The sequence below is a fragment of the Colletotrichum jinshuiense genome, chromosome 4 (genome assembly GCF_051148585.1).
Source record: "Colletotrichum jinshuiense chromosome 4, complete sequence".
NCBI classification, from domain to species: domain Eukaryota; kingdom Fungi; phylum Ascomycota; class Sordariomycetes; order Glomerellales; family Glomerellaceae; genus Colletotrichum; species Colletotrichum jinshuiense.
This window is the reverse complement of record NC_139311.1, coordinates 495,273-513,046: the sequence shown is the minus strand read 5'-3', so window position 1 is coordinate 513,046 and position 17,774 is coordinate 495,273. Positions and strand designations below refer to the sequence as shown.

Sequence of the window (17,774 nt, the reverse complement as noted above, 5' to 3'; positions counted from 1 at the left end):
AGACACAGCTGCCACTCTCTTCCCCCTTCTCGTAGGCTACATCAAACCCGGTGGTACGACCCGCACCGGCCGCACAATCTCACACCCTCGCCCGTGGGTAGCCCGTTGGAGGTGTCCGCGGTGTTTCTGCAGGAGCAGTTGCCGCAGCGGCAGCATTGGTGCTGCCACGCCCTCACGGCGGCGTAAGCGCCCTCCGGCACGGCGAGGATTCTGACGCGGCGGTCCTGCCCGGTGGCTTGGTGGTTGGCGTAGAGAGCGGACGGGTAAATGGGTGCCGGCGGGGACGGCGTGGACTGCCTGGGCCGGGGTGGCGTCGGGGGCAGCGGCGCGGGGAGGTCTCGCATCGACGGGGAGGAGGAAGATGGGGGAGACGGAGGGGGGGAGGCGAGGTCGGCTGCGCTGTGAGTTGTTCTGCGTTGCAGGCTGGCGGGGGACGGCGGGGCGTCGTGGCGGCGAGACGGCGATGTGGACGGTTCTGTCGGCGGGGTGGGCGGAAACCCCGGGGAGTCCCCTGTCCCGAGCCAGTCCGGGGAAGCCGACCTCGCGATCCCGCCATGTCCAGTGCTCGGCCTGGTGTCGGGAGGCCAGAATAGCTGTGCGTCTCTGGAAAGCGGAGGCTCTGACGTCGAGGTTGGAAGGTAGCGAGGTGGAAGAGAGGCAGGCGGGTCTTCCTGGTGTGTCAGGCCAAGAACCCGGCGCGCAGTCGCTGGCGACGCGAGTACGAAGAGGTCATTCCGGTGGACTGAAGTAGGGTGCGCGGAATATGAGAGGCCGGGCGCTTGGAGGACGTGGCTCGCGTCTTGATGGGCGAGCCTTTCGGTCGAGACAGGAGGGGTCCCGGGAAGAGAACGATGTTGAGCTGGCGGGAAGGGGTTGTGGGTGGGAGAGGAGAGTTGAGGGTGGCGGTTGCGTCGGTGGCCGTACATCTTTGCAGACTACTTCAGCTACCTCCTAGTTGTAATGCGAGAGAAACGAGAATGAGTTGATGGCTTAGTGCTTTGGGCATGGATAATTTTTGGGCGTGGTGAACTTGTAATGAGGGTTAGAGTGCAGGGTGCCTGAAAAGGGGTGCTGATTTATATTATCACGCAGTCTCGATGACCAGTGTGATTCACGGCTTGTTAGCGGTTGCACCTATGAGGGAGTCAACTGATGGGCCAGATCGGTGCTTGCGTTGCATGGTCATGATTTTGAGTAATCTAGTGATAACACTTGTTCTCACGAACCATGTTTGCCAACCTGAAATACGGCTAAAAGAGGAGCAGGTATAAAGGCTGATATCATGCATTCAGAGGCCTGACTGGGCAGGTAGAGGTATGCTGAACGGCTGTTTGTGGCTGCCAGTCATTGAAGATGGCAAACCATGATCCGAGCTTGAGACCCAGTGACTGAGATGTGTGCCCGACCCAACGAAGAGAAGCACCAATCCCCCTCCCAGAAAAGGGAAAGGAGGAAGGAAGAACCCCCTCCCAAACCGCAAAAAAACGAACCCTGCGAACCAGCTCTGGTTTTGTTCACAAACCCCATCGCAAAAAGAAACCTGGCTCCTTCCGGAAAACGCCCTCCCCCCCTCCGATCCCCCCCCTCTCCGATCCCCACCTCCGCGGCTCGTCCTCGCACCCGCCCCACCAGGCACCCAGTATCCCGGAACTCCAACGTCCCCACCGCCGCCACGACAAACGGCCCCGCCCGCACCCCACCACCGCCGCAGTCCGCGTTTGACGATACCCGCGCCCGTCTTGCGCCTCCGCCCCACATCGTCCCCGCCTCCCTCCGGCCAAACTCCTCAGTTTTTACGCAGAAAAAACTCGCCCCGAAAAGCACAGACATGACGTCAGAGTCTCCTTCCCTCTCGGGCAGAAAAACCAGAGACGCAGGGACGAAAAAAACGAGACTTGGGGAATGTGGCAACCGTTGGGGTCTTGCTTGCACTGATCGGAGAGCGGCACAAACCCCCTCCACCACTCCTCCACCACCCCTCCCCCTGCTTGTTGCGCAGTGTGTGGTGGCCTGGGCAAGTGAATGATTGTATCGAAACGGAGTGTTTTATTTATTAATTTATTCGGTTTGTTTCCCTCTTCGCACGAGGGCCGTCGGCATGCTCTTTGAACGCTGCGTCCACCTTGACGAAATGCCGGGGGCGAACAATAGGCTTCTACCTTTGACCATCACCAACACAATGTACTAGCATGCATGGCATTCAACGCGTCCGGACAATGTTCATCATAAGGCCTTATCGATTTTCTCCAAGTATACACAGAATAGACAATAGAATTACCAAAAATCCGGCCGTCCCGTAAAACCTCCCATGACTTGGTCTATCCGACATGTCAAAAACCACGTGTGGCCGCTGTCATGATGCATATAATCACCCCAATGCAACGCTATGCTCGCAGTCTATATCCGCCGCCGCCGCCGCCGCCGCCGCCTCCTCCTCTTTCTTTACTTTCGTCCCCGCGGCACCGTGCTCTCTGCGAATCGGATCCCCCTCTTCGCCGGCGGTACTCTCTCCGTACCCTCGTCCTCCGAGTCGTCTCCGCCGTCGTTCGCGTTCATGCCCAGCGCGGCCTCCCTACGACGTCTCTCGGCGGGAGTCTCGCCTACGTCCACTTCCGCATCATCGTCGCTCTGGTTCGCGAGAACAGCCATCCTACGCTGCTTCTCCACGGCCGTCTCTTCCTCGTCGGCATCTTGTGATGTCCTGGCCTGGCGCTGCGACGTCCTGGAGTTTATACGCTGCGGCGAGTAGGATGTGGACCGTTTCTCGGCCGAATCGCCTCCGATCCTGATGGTGGGGAGAATGTCTTGTTCGGCCGGCGAGGGGATGTCTCCCTTTGCTATCGACTTGACACGCTGAGACGCCGTCGACTGGTCCACGACCTGGCGCCGGGTCTTCTCGTCGAGCTTTTGCACTTCCCGGAAGAAGTCCTCCTTCGTCATCCGCTGGCCCACTCCGCCGATCGTGAACCGAATGTGCCGGTCGTCGTCTTGATCTTCCTCGCCCGCCTTCTTCGGCTTCTGCGAAGAACCGGCGCCGCCGCCAAGGTAGCGTTGCCAGCCCGACTTTGCAGCACCTGCGGTGCTAGACTCTCCCTGGCTGGCGCCTTCGGCGGCGGCGGGCTTCTCGGATGCCTTCAGCAAGCCGCCCATGCCAAGGTATTTGAGGCTCTGCTGCGTGATTCCGCTGCTTTCCTTTCCAGTCTTGGATGACGGCAACTCATAAGTCTTGATAACTTCACCGTCTTCGTCTTCAACAATGATCTGCGGGATGGGTTAGCATGTGATATCGTAGAGCACCGTTGGGAGAACGCACCGTGTTGCCGAATTGGAAAGCTCGAGCGGGTTCGTGCCGCCTCTCCATCTTGCTCTTCTCCTTGCGCTTCTCCACCTCCAGAGTGTAGACGTCCTCAACCTTGCGCTTGAACGAGTCAAGAGTCCAGTTGAACTTCTCGCCCTGTCTCGACTTGGCAGCGGCCACCGCAGCCAGGTCGGTTTCGACGGGCACCCGGCGATGGGCGGCATCCTCCGCCTCCGCCCGCGCCTTGCTCTCCGAGCGCTCGACAGTCAACACATCTCCATCCTCATTTTCAACGATAAGGTCATTGCCTTCCTCGTAAATCTGGATCTTGGGCGGCGTTTGGGTCCGGCTAGAGCCCTCGTCGGGAGAGGGTGTGATCTCGTCGTCGTCCTTCTCGGGGTCTCTTCCGCGGCCCCTATCGGATTCGCGCCTGGGCGGCGCAGAGGGAGACAAAGGTTCCTTTTCGTTGAGGAGCGGCTCGCGTTTGGTGGGGAAGATGGCGGACTGAGAAACAGGACCGCCCGGCCCGATGCCGTCGTCCCACTTCTGCTTCTTGCGGCGGTTCCGCGACGACGACCGATTGCGGGACTTTGAACCATCCTCGTCCTTCTGACGGCGCAGGAAGGCGCCCGGGAAACCCACAGGGGGCAAGGTGCCGGGCGGGAACTCGGGCATCTTCAGCTCCTCCCCGTCGGTGTCGGACATGGTTCGGGCTTGCGATCGGGACTGCGAGGAGATTCTCGGCAGGCGGTTCATCCAGGTGGGGCCATCCTCGGGTGCGGTGGTGTAGGACATGGTGATTGTCAAGGTGTTGATACGCTTTCCCAGGGTGAAGACGGCGACGGACGAACCGTGGACAATGATGGATGCGATGACGAGGAACGTGACAATGGGCCAGATGACGGCGACGAGGGTCCTGTGCTCGATTTCTTCCGGCGGGATGTCGGAGAGCGGCACGGGGGTTTCCCACTGCAGCTCGGCGCGAGCCAGAATGGCGACGAAAATGGCACCGACACCGATGGGACCGAAGTGGCCGGCGAAGATGGCCTCGCGCCATGTTTTGATGTCCGGTATGAAGGGCTTCAATATCAGCATGGCGGGAATGCGGCGGAAGAGGATGACAAAGATGGCAATCACAACCAAGCGCCAGGGGGTGATGCCCTCGGCGACGTTGTTGTACTGCTCCCAGGGGATGATGGTTCCCAAGAAGACAAAGTAGGCCAAGTTGATCAGCAAGTCGATGACGTTGGAGACGTGGGACTCCTCCGTCCTGGAGGCGAACCAACCGTCGTTGGAGAAACCGACACCGGCGGCGAAACCAACGAGCAGGTCGTCCATGCCGAGCAAACTACCGGCACCGGCGCAGAACAGGGCGAGCACGAAGTAGAAGACGAGGAAACTCTCGCGATCAATCAGGTCGTGCTCCTCCGCGTACTTGATGCCGTGGCGGGCGATGTAGCCGACGACGAAGCCGAAGATGGCGCCGAAAATGCACTCGTAGAGAATGGTGTAGACGATCCAGTGGAAGGTGGTGGCCTTGGCGTCCATGTGCTCCTGGATCAGGTAGATTCCGAGGTAGACGAAAGGGAAGGCCATGCCGTCGTTGCAGCCGGACTCGGCGGACAGGAGATCTCGCAAGTGCTTGGGCACCCGCTTGGCGAACTTGCCCTTACCGACGACGGAGGAGGCCAGGACGGGATCGGTCGCGGTGACGCAGGCGGCGATGACCAAGCTCTCGAGCCACGACAAGGGGTCGATCAGCCACCAGATGAACAAGCTCACAACGAGCCAGCCGATGGTCATGACGGGGATCAGCAGCAGGGTTACGGACCTCCAGTGCTTCTCCATGTAGAACTTGGGCAGTTCGACACCGACGGCGAAGCATTGCACGACGAGGACGATGCGGGAGAATTCGATGGTGACGAGGTCGACATTGCCCCAGCTCTTGGGGTCGATCAGGTTCGCGGCGTGAGGGCCGAAGATGATGCCGCAGATGGTAGCGACTGTGGCCTCGCCAATGTACATGCGCTCCTTGATGATGGAGGAGCAGAGCATGAAGAGTGTGGTGAAGCCGCCCAGGATGATGTACACCAAGTGCGGCTTGGTGATTGAGAGGTGGTCCCACGCCATGGCGGCGGGATTGGGGGGTTGTGTCTACCGGTAGGAGACGTGTGTGTGTGTGAAGGAAGGGCCCTGGTTTTGGTAGGGATCGCGAGTCTCGGACTCTGGCAGCTTCGGTCGCTCAGTCGCCGGCAGCAAAGCGAAGGATGGCTGGGCCGGGCGGAGGGCTCGAAACTCCCCAGTCGATGGATTGCGTCGCAAGAGCGAGGGTATCTCGATGCATTCAGGAGGACGTCGGGGTGCCGAGAGGCGGTTGGCCTAGGATCGGATCGAAGGGACGGGCAAGCTGGTATGAGGTCACCGGGGTGTGGTGGTGTTGCCTCTGGGGGGGCGCGTCGGGATGCTCAGCGCCAGATCTGGATTCGGGCTCGATTCGAAGATGTCGCGACAGCGAGCGTCTGGGCGGGAGTGGTTCGACAATCTTTGGTGTCTCTTCTGGCGGAGCCAAGAGAATTTACATGAACAAAAGAGCGACAGAAACTAGATAAAGCTTCGGGGTTCATGGAACCTAAGTATGTCGCAGGGGAAAGACAGCCAAGATGTTGGCGTGCTGATAGCAGAGGATGATCCATGCAAAAAAAACGCCTGGCCCACCCAGCACGAGTGGTGGGGGGCCGCTTTGGGGGGGGGCAACTGGGTGGTGACTGCAAGTGGGAGGAGGGGGGGGCGGCTGTTAGGGGCGAATGGTTTTTCAGTGCCTTTCTCCATGTTCCTACGGTATTGCCATCCCAGGTGCCAGTGCATTTGGTGCCAGCATTGCCAGTGTTCCCGGCGTTCCCAGTGGTTCCTGCTCCGTCGTCGTCCGTCCGTGGGAGAGGCGCAGGGCTTGGTGGTGACGTGGTACCTCGGAAGTACCGACAGGCCACCCAAGAGGTTAATGGTGCTGCGGTATGGTATGCAGACCCTGGCCGCCCTCTCAGTCCAACAGCGCCCAAGGTGCATCATCATACAGCCGACGAACGGGAATGGAGCGATACGGGGGGAGATGTGAATTGCCGCAGCGCGGAATAAGGTTGGTTGGCACGATATCTCTAGCCTTCCCCTCTCTCAACTTTGAGGATTGGCTGGATGGGCTGGTTCTCTGCTGTCTGAATCTTATTTTCCTTCGTTTTTTTTCTTTCACTTTCTCCCGCGGCAGCTCAACACCTGGTACTGATACCCTGCGGTTGGGCCATGCCCGATTCAACTAGCGCCGTCCCAGCTCACAGCACAAACGCTCTCGAATGCGATAGGGGAGGAGCGGGCTTGTGTAAGACATGCCTTCGAGAACCACGTTCCGCTGCGACGGGCCTAGATCTCTCTCTGTGTCTTTGCAATCTTGCGGCTTGATACCCGTACCGGCCAGCCAGGGCCAAGAGCAACGCCAAGCAATTTTATTTTTTTGGTTTATATTTTTTTACCAATTTTTTCGTTGCAGCCCGACGACGACGTTGGACGGGCGGTGACCGAGAGCACCACCCACGCCCAAGGATGGAGGAGCGTTGTACTCTGTGAGCGTTGCTCGGTTCCGGACGGTGAGCAAGCACACACACTGAGAGGCCCATGTACGCCAAGCGGCTCAAAACAAGGATGGACCCGATGTGACCGACTTGCTGCCATGACTGGCCGCGTGTTGTCGTAATCCCCCCCGGGGAGCGGTAATCTCTCCTGTCGCACGGGGGGAAGGAAGGCGAAAAAAAAAAGTCGCAAATGCAGGGTAGATGGACATGGGATGGATGGAAGCGCAGTGGGCGGACGTTGAGACTTGAGCCGCCTCCTCCTCTTTCTCCTCCTCCTCTTGAGCCCACCCAGCCCAGGGCTGCCGATGATGTCGGTCGGCGGAATTGACGAGGAGGGGGGGGCGAGGGGAGCCGTCGCATCGCATCGCATCACATCGCATCGCATGTCGTTGAAAACCCCGGATTCGGGATCTGATGAGTAACATATTCTATCTGTAAGGGTCCTACACTTGTGCATGCCGCAGTCTTGGTCGTGCTGTTGGCAAAAGCTTGACCTCTGGACCTCTGGACCTCCTGGAGGGAATTCGACGGCTCTGGGCGGTTTTGTGCGACTTGGCCTGGGTCCTCCAAGCATTGGCGGCGTGATGCGTGCCGCGGCGTCGGTGGCCAAGCCAATTCGTGAGATCGCCAACTCGGTTGGAGTCTCGGCGCCCAGAGCGAGCGGCGTCACCCTCCACTTTTCGGGTCGTGTTGATGGCGTGAGACCGGGCAGCCCTGAGTCATGCTGGCGAGTGGTGGGCGATTGTGATTTTTTCATCCCCTCGGGATTTTTTTTATATTGCATTCTCAATCAGTGGCATCTTCGCGGGCCAGAATCACGAGAGAGGCGGCTTAGGTGTGTGTGTGTGGTGGTCTGGAGTCCATGTCGTCGTCGGGCGTTGATGGATGTTGTCGAAAGGGTGTGTTGGAGCACGGGAATACAGTACGTACATGCTATGCGATGCTGCACGTACTATGTATGCCATGCTTTGCTTCTGCTCCGTATCCGCAGTATTCGTACATGGCAGGTATCTGTAAGGGAGGGAAGATTCCCGAAATTCCTCCACTTCCCCCGTCCCGTCCTCGCTCGTTCTCGTCGTATTTTGCGAGGGAAAAGCTGCAGCTCATAGCCGCGACTGCAAGGTACTTCCGCGGTACTTCCGCACGGCTCCACCGCTTCGGTCTAGGTAGGTAGCCTCTAGTGTGGCTACACCACAGAGAACGTAGTGTAGTGTGCCGTTCCCACCAGAAGGAAAAGTGCGGGTAAGAGAAGACCCTGGTCCTGAATGTTATTGTGTTTTTCTTTTCCTTTCTTTTTCCTCTGCGTTGCGTCCCTTATTATCCATTTTTTTCTTTCTTTGTTTGTTTGTTTTCCCTTATCAGTTCTGTGTGTTTCTACCTTTTCTTTTCCCCATTCATTCCTAATCTTTCCCCTGCCTCCCCTTCGCCGAATTACCGTTGCCCGCAAAGCTGGGGGTGCTGGTGGAGTGCAGCAGTGCCGGTTGTCTTGGCTGCTGCTGCTGCTGCTGCTGCTGCTGTTGTTGTTGCACTCGCTTTCGCTCGCTTCGATGTATCCGAAGCAATCAGCACTTACACATGCACTCTGCTGAAAACTCAGTCAGCCCCCAGCAGCACTTGGCGCCGCTGCGTAGCGTATACTAGATCCAAATAACCATTGGTAGCATGCCATCTATGTGTGCAGTACATGCAGACACACACTCTACTCACTCACTCTCTCACACATGCCACCACCACCGCAATCAACATGAATGGACGGCTGTCCGGGGCCCCTCAACAATTCTAACAAAAACATGGCAGCAAAAAAAGAGTGAAACACCGCCCTCGCCGCCGCTGCCAGGCCTCTCCCAGTGCCAGCTTGCACTCAATTGATTGCTCGCCCAGACCCCCTCCCTTCACTGCTCCATTAATTAATCTTTTTCATGTCCCGGCGCAATCTCGACTGTCTCCCATCGTCTCTCCCCATGTCTCCCACCGCCTTCCGCCGCCCTCCTCCGCTTTCCGCCAGACACTACGTCTCTCCAGCTCTGCGCGAATCCCCTCCCCCCCCCCTGCACTTCGTCTCTTCACTTTTAGCTCCCATCGTCTCACGTTGGGACCTGGTCTCGCCTTGCTTCGCTTGGCCCGAACGTCCCATCTTCGCCTTCTTTTGCGAGCCACCGAGCCCGCCCACGAAGCCGACCCCCGTCTGCCCCCTCTTTCGCTTTCTCTCTCTTTCTCTCTGTCCCTCTCTTGCTCTCTTCTCTCTCTTTCTTCCCCTTAGCATGCACTGTAGCAGTAGTTCCCTGCTGCGACCCCTCCCACCCCTCCATACATACCCCTTCACATGCATCGCTACGTCACCGATCCCTCTGACTTCATTCGCCCACCGCCAGCAGCCAAGAGTCTAACTCAACGACCTCTCTGGATCTGCCCGTCACGCCCCCATGTCTTAACCAAGCAAAAGTCTGCGATGCCTCGCTGGAGATGCCAATCTTTCCCCCATGGACTCGCCCAACCCCATTTTCCCCACCCTCACGCCGCTCCGTAACTTTACACTAGGTATCGCACTACGCGTGAAGACTCCAGACCAACCTCGCTCCGCCCATGACAACTGACAGGCCGTCAAAAAGTCGCACTGCTAAGCCATCGCCTGCGTTCGCCCGACCTTCCTGTTTCGCCGGCCGACAGCTCCTTGGCAGCAGGAGCACGCAGCTCCAATACCAAGTGTTGACGCAACAAGAGTCGACGACCCCCTCCTTCTCATGCTTGCACACGTTCGGTTGACGAATCCTCTGTGTGCGCTTTGATGTTTGCTCCCCCCTTTGTAACGTCCATCTGGTCGGCTGTGTCACCATGGCCGACTTGGTCCCCACAAGTCGACGAGTCTCGGCACATCGCGGCGTTTGGGCCACCGGTCTGTGGGACCCTCCCCCAGTGCTGCATTTTTCCGCGCCGGCGCCGCGATTCGGTCATACCGCGACGCTTGCCCGCCGACGGCCTCGACATCATCGTCATCCACGGCGGCCCAGGGAACCCGTCCGTCCAGACTACTCAAGACGCCTTCATGTTTTCTCGCAGTCCTCGATCCTCGCATGTCAAATCGGTCTGCCCCCCAATTGACACCTTTTCCGTGCCATCTTCGCGCCTTGACCGCCGTCGTCAAGCGGAAAGTGGACCGTCGCGGGCGGTCGGTAATTTGAGCCGCGGAGACGTTGAAGATCCTCCCCCCCCATCCATCCAGCCCTCATCCTCCCCACTCTCAGTCCACACCCGCCGGAATTTTTTGCAGATATAATCCCGACGCTGCACGGACATCACCAGCTCAGTTCGAGCCACCCGTCATCAGACAGCGAGCGCGCCGATGGTTTAGTGGTAAAATTCTCCGTTGCCATCCAGCAGCGTCGGGGAGCCGGGGGTTCGATTCCCCCTCGGCGCATTTCTTTTGCATGTTTGTGGGATACGACGATGGCGACTTCTTTTTGATGTCTCTCGTGTCAGCCTTGGGTGGCTGGGGCTTCGTTTATTGCGTTCCCGTAGGAAAGAAGTAAGTAACTGGATTTGAGAAAGTCTTGATATTGCGTCAAATGCAGTCATAGTCGTGATTTATAATACAGGAGGCGCGCGGTGTGCTTTCTCCAATATTGGGGTGTCATTATGGGGGATGGTTCCCTATACGGCTTGTTTCGTCTTCCAGTGAGTGTGTATTCGGCACATATTCACAAAGTCCATTCCCACTACTCACAAGTTGCTCGAACATCCCGATGACAGCGTGTGACTAAAAGCCCTCATCACAGCGTTTGGCTGCTGAGTTCCTAAGCCCGCAGCAACGAGCGTCGCCTCCTGCGAGTCAATCGCGCGAGCTATCTGAGTCCCATCCTCCGAGGAAGGCGGCCACACATGACCAGGCTTCCAGGAATAAAACGGCAGTTCCTGCTGCCCCTTTTCCTTCCAAAACCAACAGAACCCAAAAGACAAAATCATACCCGCCATCTCACACAACAGCCCGACACTTCCTTAACCCCCATAACCAAAAACAGAAAAGGCCTGAATACAAAATAGTAGCTTCCCTTTGCGAACCCAGAAACGCTGACCAAGAGAAGAAAGATAAGAAAAACCCATGGAGCACAGAGCCCGGGACACCCCCGACCCGCCCGCGGCGGAGGAGGAGCAGCAGCACGCCCTGGTCGTCGTGGCCGAGGTGTCGCTGCACGAGTTCAACGGCCTGGCGCCCGGCGACGCCGTGCGCGCCGTGTCCTTCTGGGTCTGCTGCCGCTGCGAGACCCGGTCGAACCCGATGCCCGCCGCCCACCTGCTCGAGGCCTGCCTGGACGAGGGCGTCCGGCCGTGCCCCGTCCGGCCCGGCTCCCTCGACACCCACGTGGGGCCGTGCCAGAGCTGCGTCATCGTGGTCCCGGAGCAGGTCCTGAGGAGCCTGCTGATGGGGGAGAGCCTGCTGACGGACGAGAGCCCGGAGGTGGATCTCGGGGAGTCGTGACGGGAGGGGGCGAAGGGGCGAGGGGGAGTGTGCCTCTTGTTGGCGCCGCCCCTGGTCCCGTTCCAAGTCTAGCAATGAGATTTAGAGTGAACCAGTAGTCAGATAGTTGATAGGATATCAATAGTGATCACTTCAACTAAGTTCCAATTGTGTACTTGGTAGTGATGAGTATTTCGCAATATTCGTTTTTCCTGGGCACAGAGATGCGGTCCAAAGGGCATGCGGATTCAGTCTCGCCGTCGCCGAGCCTTCGGTCATTTCTTCCGGCTCGCGCAGGTTTCGACTGTTGCGAAGTCCGGCTGAGTGTTGCAGCTCAACAGCACGTCGGCCCTGAACTTTCCTCCGCCATCGTCTGGCACAGTCACTGTTGAAACTCATCAAACTGTGGTGATCATGGGGTGTCAGTCGGATGTACAAGGCGGATTACGCTCAAACCCGGGTGGTCTTGGAAGCCGATATTCCCTGAACCCCCCCCCTCAGAGGCAATTCACATCTAGGAGTCACACTCAATCTGTGTTTGTCTCGTTGCCGATGCCGGTGAGCAAGTTGACGGCCTCAGACCTCCCCTTGTGACTTCATCTCTTTGGCAAAGTCCGATTTCCAAGAAAAATGATTCATGACTTGAGTCAACTGATGACCATTAAAGAAAGAGGGGGTGACGCCCTTCCGAGAACCAGACTGAATGGGACAGGAAGGGAACAGGAAGAAGAAAAAGAAACGGGATGTTTCTCCATCTCCCCAAGTGTACAAGTGTATTTCAGAAATCGAAAACTCATATTGCCTCTACCGCTCCCACATGGGAGCGCGTCCCCTCCGCAACTTCAACCTGCCGGATTTCAAACACCAGAAAACGGACCTCGCCGCGGCGGCCCTGAAAGTCTGCTGCCGGACGTGCTGCAAGTGTCGCGGGGCGAACCGGCTGCCCACGGCCGAGACCCTCCGACAGTGCAGCGGCCAGCGGTGCGGAAGCGGCCAGATGGAACCGCGGCGTAACGGAGCATGTGACGTTTGCAAAAAGAACGTACTGGGGCGGCACATCTAGGAGGGTGGACGGGCCGGGCCGGGTTAGAGCTATGTAGGGATCAATCAAAGGGCCTTCGAGCAAGGCAGGGTGACATGAATATCGGTATAGAAGTGTGGAATTCAAGTTAGTCATACTCTCAGATCGATTCTGGTGCAGTGCAGGTATGAAACTCAGCTGGGCCAGCCATTTGCCAGAAGTCGTCGCTATGAGAGGCAAAATGCGGCAAGAAGGCTTCATAGACGTGCGACGGGAGTCGGTCACATTCAGAAGCCTGTCGGATTGTAAAATCTACTGGCTTTCGACGCCATGCCATGTTCTCTCTACGGATGCCGATTCTGTCCAGTTTACAACAAGGCAGCTCGAAAACGCAAATGAAGTCTGAAACGATTTCCTTGTTTAGTTTTTCTTTCCGGCTTTTTTTTTTTTCAAGAGCTTACTTTCCGGAAGGCCTCCCATTACCTGGCATATTTCTTCCGTAGAGAGGGTGAGTTGTTGGATGAGTTGCTGGGCAGCGTCAACGGCCAAGCCCGCAATTCGCATTGGGCAGCCTGCTCAAGGTTACAATGGAAGAATACGAGTCCCATTAATGTGAATCCAAACCGACTTACTAATGTGTGGAAGGACCTTTGCGCTGTTGGTAATGGGGGGGCGAGTTAATGTTCAACAAGCCAAGGTTATTTATGTAAGGGCGGAATTACAAAGACAAATTTGTTTATATTGAAGCGAACAACTGTGCTAGTTTGACGACGTATATACTCAGACTCGCCAAATGGTGTTCCGGACGCAGTCGGCGGTCGGCGGTCGGTGGTCGTCGGGAACAAGTGGACCGACCTCCGCGCCCGCGCCGATTCGACCCCCTCTTCGGCGCCGGACCGCGACCATTTCGCCCTCCAAGGCCCTCCAGGACCTCCCGGACCCGAGATCCCAACACACCTAACCCCCCTCCATGACCCACCGCCCCCAACGCCTAACAAAGCACCCGCAGACAGTGACGCAACCCGTCTCATCAACCACCATGCCCCTCCTCCCCTCCCCCAAAGCAACCAAGATCTCATACCACGAGGGGGGCGGGGGTCCTGACACCGACGCCCGAGCCGTGCATCTCGAACCCTTGCCCGCATCTCAGCCCTGACGGAATCTAGATCAAAGTCTCCAGTGACTCCCTCCCTGGCACACACGCATCTTGGGCCGAACTGACACGACTTCTTCTTCCCTGCCGCATGAACCATTCCCGATTACGCGGGTTCTAGAGCCAAGTAGTGGTCGGGATGACGCATCCGAATAAGAAAAAGCTTGGTCTTCATGCGCGCAGGCCGGGGTCTGCTCGGTTGCGCGCCGCCCCGGACCGGGGAGCGCATTGGGGGTGACCCTTGCACTGGAGGCCCTGCATGATGTCTGCAACGCGGGAGGGCTCGACGGGGGGGAGGGGCGAGACTTCGCGGTGGCTATTCTGTGTTATTCGAGAAAAAAAGTGCGGTGGGGTGCGGTCATATTCTCAACGTCATCCAGATCCATGAGTAGACATCTCAAGCGGAAGCAGCGTTACCGGTTGCGACTAATACTTGTCCAATTTCGTCTCCCGTGCTTGGCCGTCTATGTCTGCTCAAGCGATGCTCTGTGGTATCTACTATTACAAGGTTCCATATGCAAATGAAGGTATCGTGATGCGCCGTGGAAGTTCATGATCCGCGCATGCATCGTGGCCGGCATTCTGCCCGTAGCCGCTCCTCCTCCGCCCTATCTTCAGAGGCGTCTTATTACCCAACGCCTTTTGCAGTGTTCTCCAATCGTGCAATGTCCAGACAAAGGAAACCAGAATGTTATACATTATTTGTTCGCTCAAGGCTTTCGCAGCCTGTTTTGCTCTTTGTTCCGTAGACGCCTCTCCCTTCAATGGCGGCGTCTCATACGCTTCTCATATAAGTCCTAACGCAACCATGGCGAGGACGGGCAGACAGCAGGCAACGAGTCCCCGCGGTACTCTGGCCCCATCCCCGCTCATAAGCAGGGCGTCAAGGGGGTTGATCTGAGGCTTCGCGGAGGTGGTCTGAGGTGCTGCTTGAGATTTGGTTGTGGTTGTGGCTGTGGTCGTGGTTATAGAGGTGACAATGGTTGTTGGAAGAAGCGGCGGGGCGGCCGGCGGCTGCGGATTGGAAACCGGCGGCACGGCTGTAGTCACTTGAGGAGGCTGACTCGGTAGTGGTAGTACGGGTGCCAAAGTTGTAGTGCGCACCGGCGGCTGCGGCGGCACAGGAGGGGTGACAGCGGGAGTAGTGGCTGCTGGCGGCGGCAGAGGTTGGACGGCGCTGGTTGGAGGTAGCAATATCACTGTCGTGCTGGGTTTGATGGGTTGCACTGCTGATGACGTGGGCTGTTTTGTGGCCCCGCAGAGAACGTTGACCAAGTTTCCGAGCAGAGCCTGGCCGAGCAACGAGTTGACTTGCACCTGAATGGCCTGGCAGGCGTCCTGGAGGGTGCTCTGCATGCGAGTCAAGCCGCGCCTACACGTCGCAGAGCATGATTTGGTGTTATCAAAGTCGACCACCTCGCATCCTTGAATGGGGTCGTTGTATGCCAACAAGCATCCCAATGGCACCGAAAGCTCGGTGATCAGCTGGAAGTTGGACAGGCTGAGTGATGTGCTGCCGACGCTGATCGTGGCTATCGTGGCCGCCGTGGCCGTCGTTGCCGCAGACGCAAGACACAGGAGCTGGACCAAGCTCCGCTGAGGGCGTCGAGATTTTGACTTTGCCATGTCGCGTCTGGTCCTCCTTCGGTCTCAATCGGGGTTTTCCTTGGGCGCGTTCGCCTTTGCGCGTCGTCGTGGGGAATGTCCAGCTCACAGTCGTGATGCCCCGTTTGTTGAAGATGTTTCCGTGGCTGGGGCCGGTTCGTCGAAAAACCACGGACGAAGCAGCCAGGAATATGGCGGACAAACGAACTTGACAGACCAGGATCCCGCTGGGAGACGCTCGACTTTTGGGGTTGAACTGACAGCAGCGTGGCAGTTCACGCGCGCCCAGTGAAGACCGCAAGGCCGAAACGTCTCACGTGTCAGAAGCTGCTGGGAATGACGGCACGATCGGCTGGGGGAACCACGTCAATGCGGGTCGCAGGGCCGACAGGGTCTGGAGGCAGGGCAACCAGACGGCCGGGCTGAGCGGAAATTGTCTGGAGGTGATTCCGGTTGGGAGTGATCACAGTGATGGTGTGAAGGGCACGGAGATGCACTCTCTTTCTGGCGATCTCGTCAATGCCCAAGGGCACCAAGGGCAGGAGAATAGAGACCCTGGATATGCGGTTGTCGAAGCGGGGGTGTTGGCGATAGATAATAGCGTTTCTTCTGCTCGGCGTGGACCATGCACAAGCGGGCAAGACAGGGTGATGTAGTTGTGCCTCTTTCTTACTGTGTGCGGAGAGAATGGGCAGAGGAATGGATCGTTGGGAGGAAAAGAAACCCGAGGAATGAAAGGTGCAGGCCGGCTTATTGACGGCGAAGGTGCAGATGATGATGCGCCCCCAATGGCACGGAGAGTCTACACTACCAGTAGCCTAGCAAGCAGTTCCGACGGACGAGGCAGGAAAAAGATGAGAGGAAAGAGGATGTAAGAGGGTCCAGCGTTTTGGTCTTGGAGGGTTCGTGCTTGGTACTTGGTGCTTCGTGCCTCGTCCGGGTTCCTCAGCACAAGGCGGGCGGGTTGTGTTTGCCCGAAAGTCAAGTCTTTCGAAGGGCAGAAGTTAAGGTCTTTGATGATGCGACACTGTGCCAGTGACACCGGCCAACGGGCAGATGCGTTTGGTTGCGTTCGTGTCGGCGCCGGCCCGGTTGAAGGCAGGGAGAGCCCGAGAGGTGGGATCAAACAGAGCTGGCGTTGAGGCAGGCCGATCTGCGAGGTTTGTGTGAAACGGAAACGCTGCCGTCGGCTGCTCAACGACACGCAAACGGGATGCTGTGGCTGAATTTGACTTCCAGGTCAGACAGAGACGGGGAACCGAGTGATCGGGGAGGCACGGCAATGTGGGCGGTCTTTTGCGAGGAATGGGCCGGGTCAAATATAGAGACAGAGGGGAGAGAGCAAGGAAACCAGGGAAACGGAGAAACAAAGAGACAGAGGCTTTGTGTGCGTGGCAAAGGGCAGGGGAGAGGGAGGAGAGGAATGGAAAGGGAGGAAGCAGATACAGACACTCGACTTGGTCTGTTTCCCTTTTGCCTCTTTCGTCAAGTCCCCTTCGTCCTTTTTCTTCTTTGGGAAGACATCGGTCGGTTTACTCTTGCCTCTCGGCCAACGAGATGCCCTCAGCAGCGTCGCCGCACCTCTCGCCGAGTGGCCATCGCAACGACCTCGCTGCCCCTGCGCAGCCGCACCTCTGTGCAAACGCACATGGTGCCATCTGACAGGTTCGCACTTTGGACGCCGTCGAACGGAGGCGTAGGACAGGGCAGCATCGGCGGCCCCCTTCAACCCCGTGCGCTGCAGGGGTTCCCCCACAGATCCGGCGGCCGAGCACGCACCAGACGAATTGGAGCCCGGTGGGCGGTGGCGGGAGGGAAAAAAACGAAACACTTTTGGCGTTTGAGGTGACGATGCGGCTTGCCCCCTGTGGGTCTGTGATTGGTTCGTGTCGCACGGCACGGCTGAGGAGCTGGGGCCGGGGGGAAGAGGGCGAACGACTGCAGGCCACAGCTGCTGCTCTTCCACCCTCTCATCCTCTTCCAACCCCGGCACAGACTCGTTTGGTTGTGCCTGAATTGGGGCTGCCATTGGCGTCTTTGATTTGCTGCAGACTCGTTGCACGGATCTTTCGAGGCGGCCTCGCTTAGCCAGCCACTGGATGCTCTGTGCTATGCTCCTCCAACACCGTCGGTTCGTCCTGTCAGCTCTTTTGACGTCCGCTGGCCAATCCATCATCAGTCCGGCCTCATATCCCAAAGCCTACCTAGCTTGAGAGGATGAGACTCCATGGTCTGGTTGTCTGGTTGGCCCGCTGCGGTCTGAAGTCCCACCCGGCCGACTTTCAGCCCATTTGGGTTCTCACTCGCTCAATTCCGCCCGATCGATGCATGCATGCTGGGACACGGAATTAATCAGCAGCACCTAGCAGATGTGTCCAAAAGAAAGTCAATGTTCCAAAGAAACAAACGGCGAAATCAATTTCCCGCGCTCTTGCTAAACATTTTCACATTTCACATTTCTGACACACTGGCTTCGAGTGAGCATGGCCGACTGACTGACTGACTGATTGATTGTCTCTGTTCTGCAACGGTTTCCCAGCCACCTTTTGTCTTCTTCCACGGCTCAGTCACCTGGTAACCAAAACCCGGGCAACCCAAGGCGGCCTGGTCTGGCCTGTCCTGTC

At 57.8% G+C, this 17,774-nt stretch overlaps 4 protein-coding genes across 4 annotated transcripts; 1 reads left to right on the top strand and 3 right to left on the bottom strand.

Moving 5' to 3' along the window:
• Positions 1 to 41: 41 nt before the first annotated feature.
• On the bottom strand, positions 42 to 926 carry EsH8_IV_000137 (uncharacterized protein; the record flags this gene model as incomplete). The annotated part of the gene is made up of 1 exon (XM_083265027.1): positions 42 to 926. The coding sequence occupies one exon, from the start codon at positions 924 to 926 to the stop codon at positions 42 to 44; it is 885 nt and encodes a 294-aa protein (XP_083123922.1).
• Positions 927 to 2,442: 1,516 nt separating this feature from the next.
• Positions 2,443 to 5,428, bottom strand: EsH8_IV_000136 (alkali metal cation/H+ antiporter Nha1 C terminus-domain-containing protein; the record flags this gene model as incomplete). The annotated part of the gene is made up of 2 exons (XM_083265026.1): positions 2,443 to 3,261; positions 3,314 to 5,428. The coding sequence occupies 2 exons, from the start codon at positions 5,426 to 5,428 to the stop codon at positions 2,443 to 2,445; spliced, it is 2,934 nt and encodes a 977-aa protein (XP_083123921.1).
• A 5,586-nt stretch (positions 5,429 to 11,014) lies between these two features.
• Positions 11,015 to 11,392, top strand: EsH8_IV_000135 (uncharacterized protein; the record flags this gene model as incomplete). Its single annotated transcript, XM_083265025.1, has 1 exon — positions 11,015 to 11,392. The coding sequence occupies one exon, from the start codon at positions 11,015 to 11,017 to the stop codon at positions 11,390 to 11,392; it is 378 nt and encodes a 125-aa protein (XP_083123920.1).
• Positions 11,393 to 14,331: 2,939 nt separating this feature from the next.
• On the bottom strand, positions 14,332 to 15,171 carry EsH8_IV_000134 (uncharacterized protein; the record flags this gene model as incomplete). Its single annotated transcript, XM_083265024.1, has 1 exon — positions 14,332 to 15,171. One exon carries the CDS (start codon positions 15,169 to 15,171, stop codon positions 14,332 to 14,334), a length of 840 nt encoding a protein of 279 aa, XP_083123919.1.
• Positions 15,172 to 17,774: the final 2,603 nt, after the last annotated feature.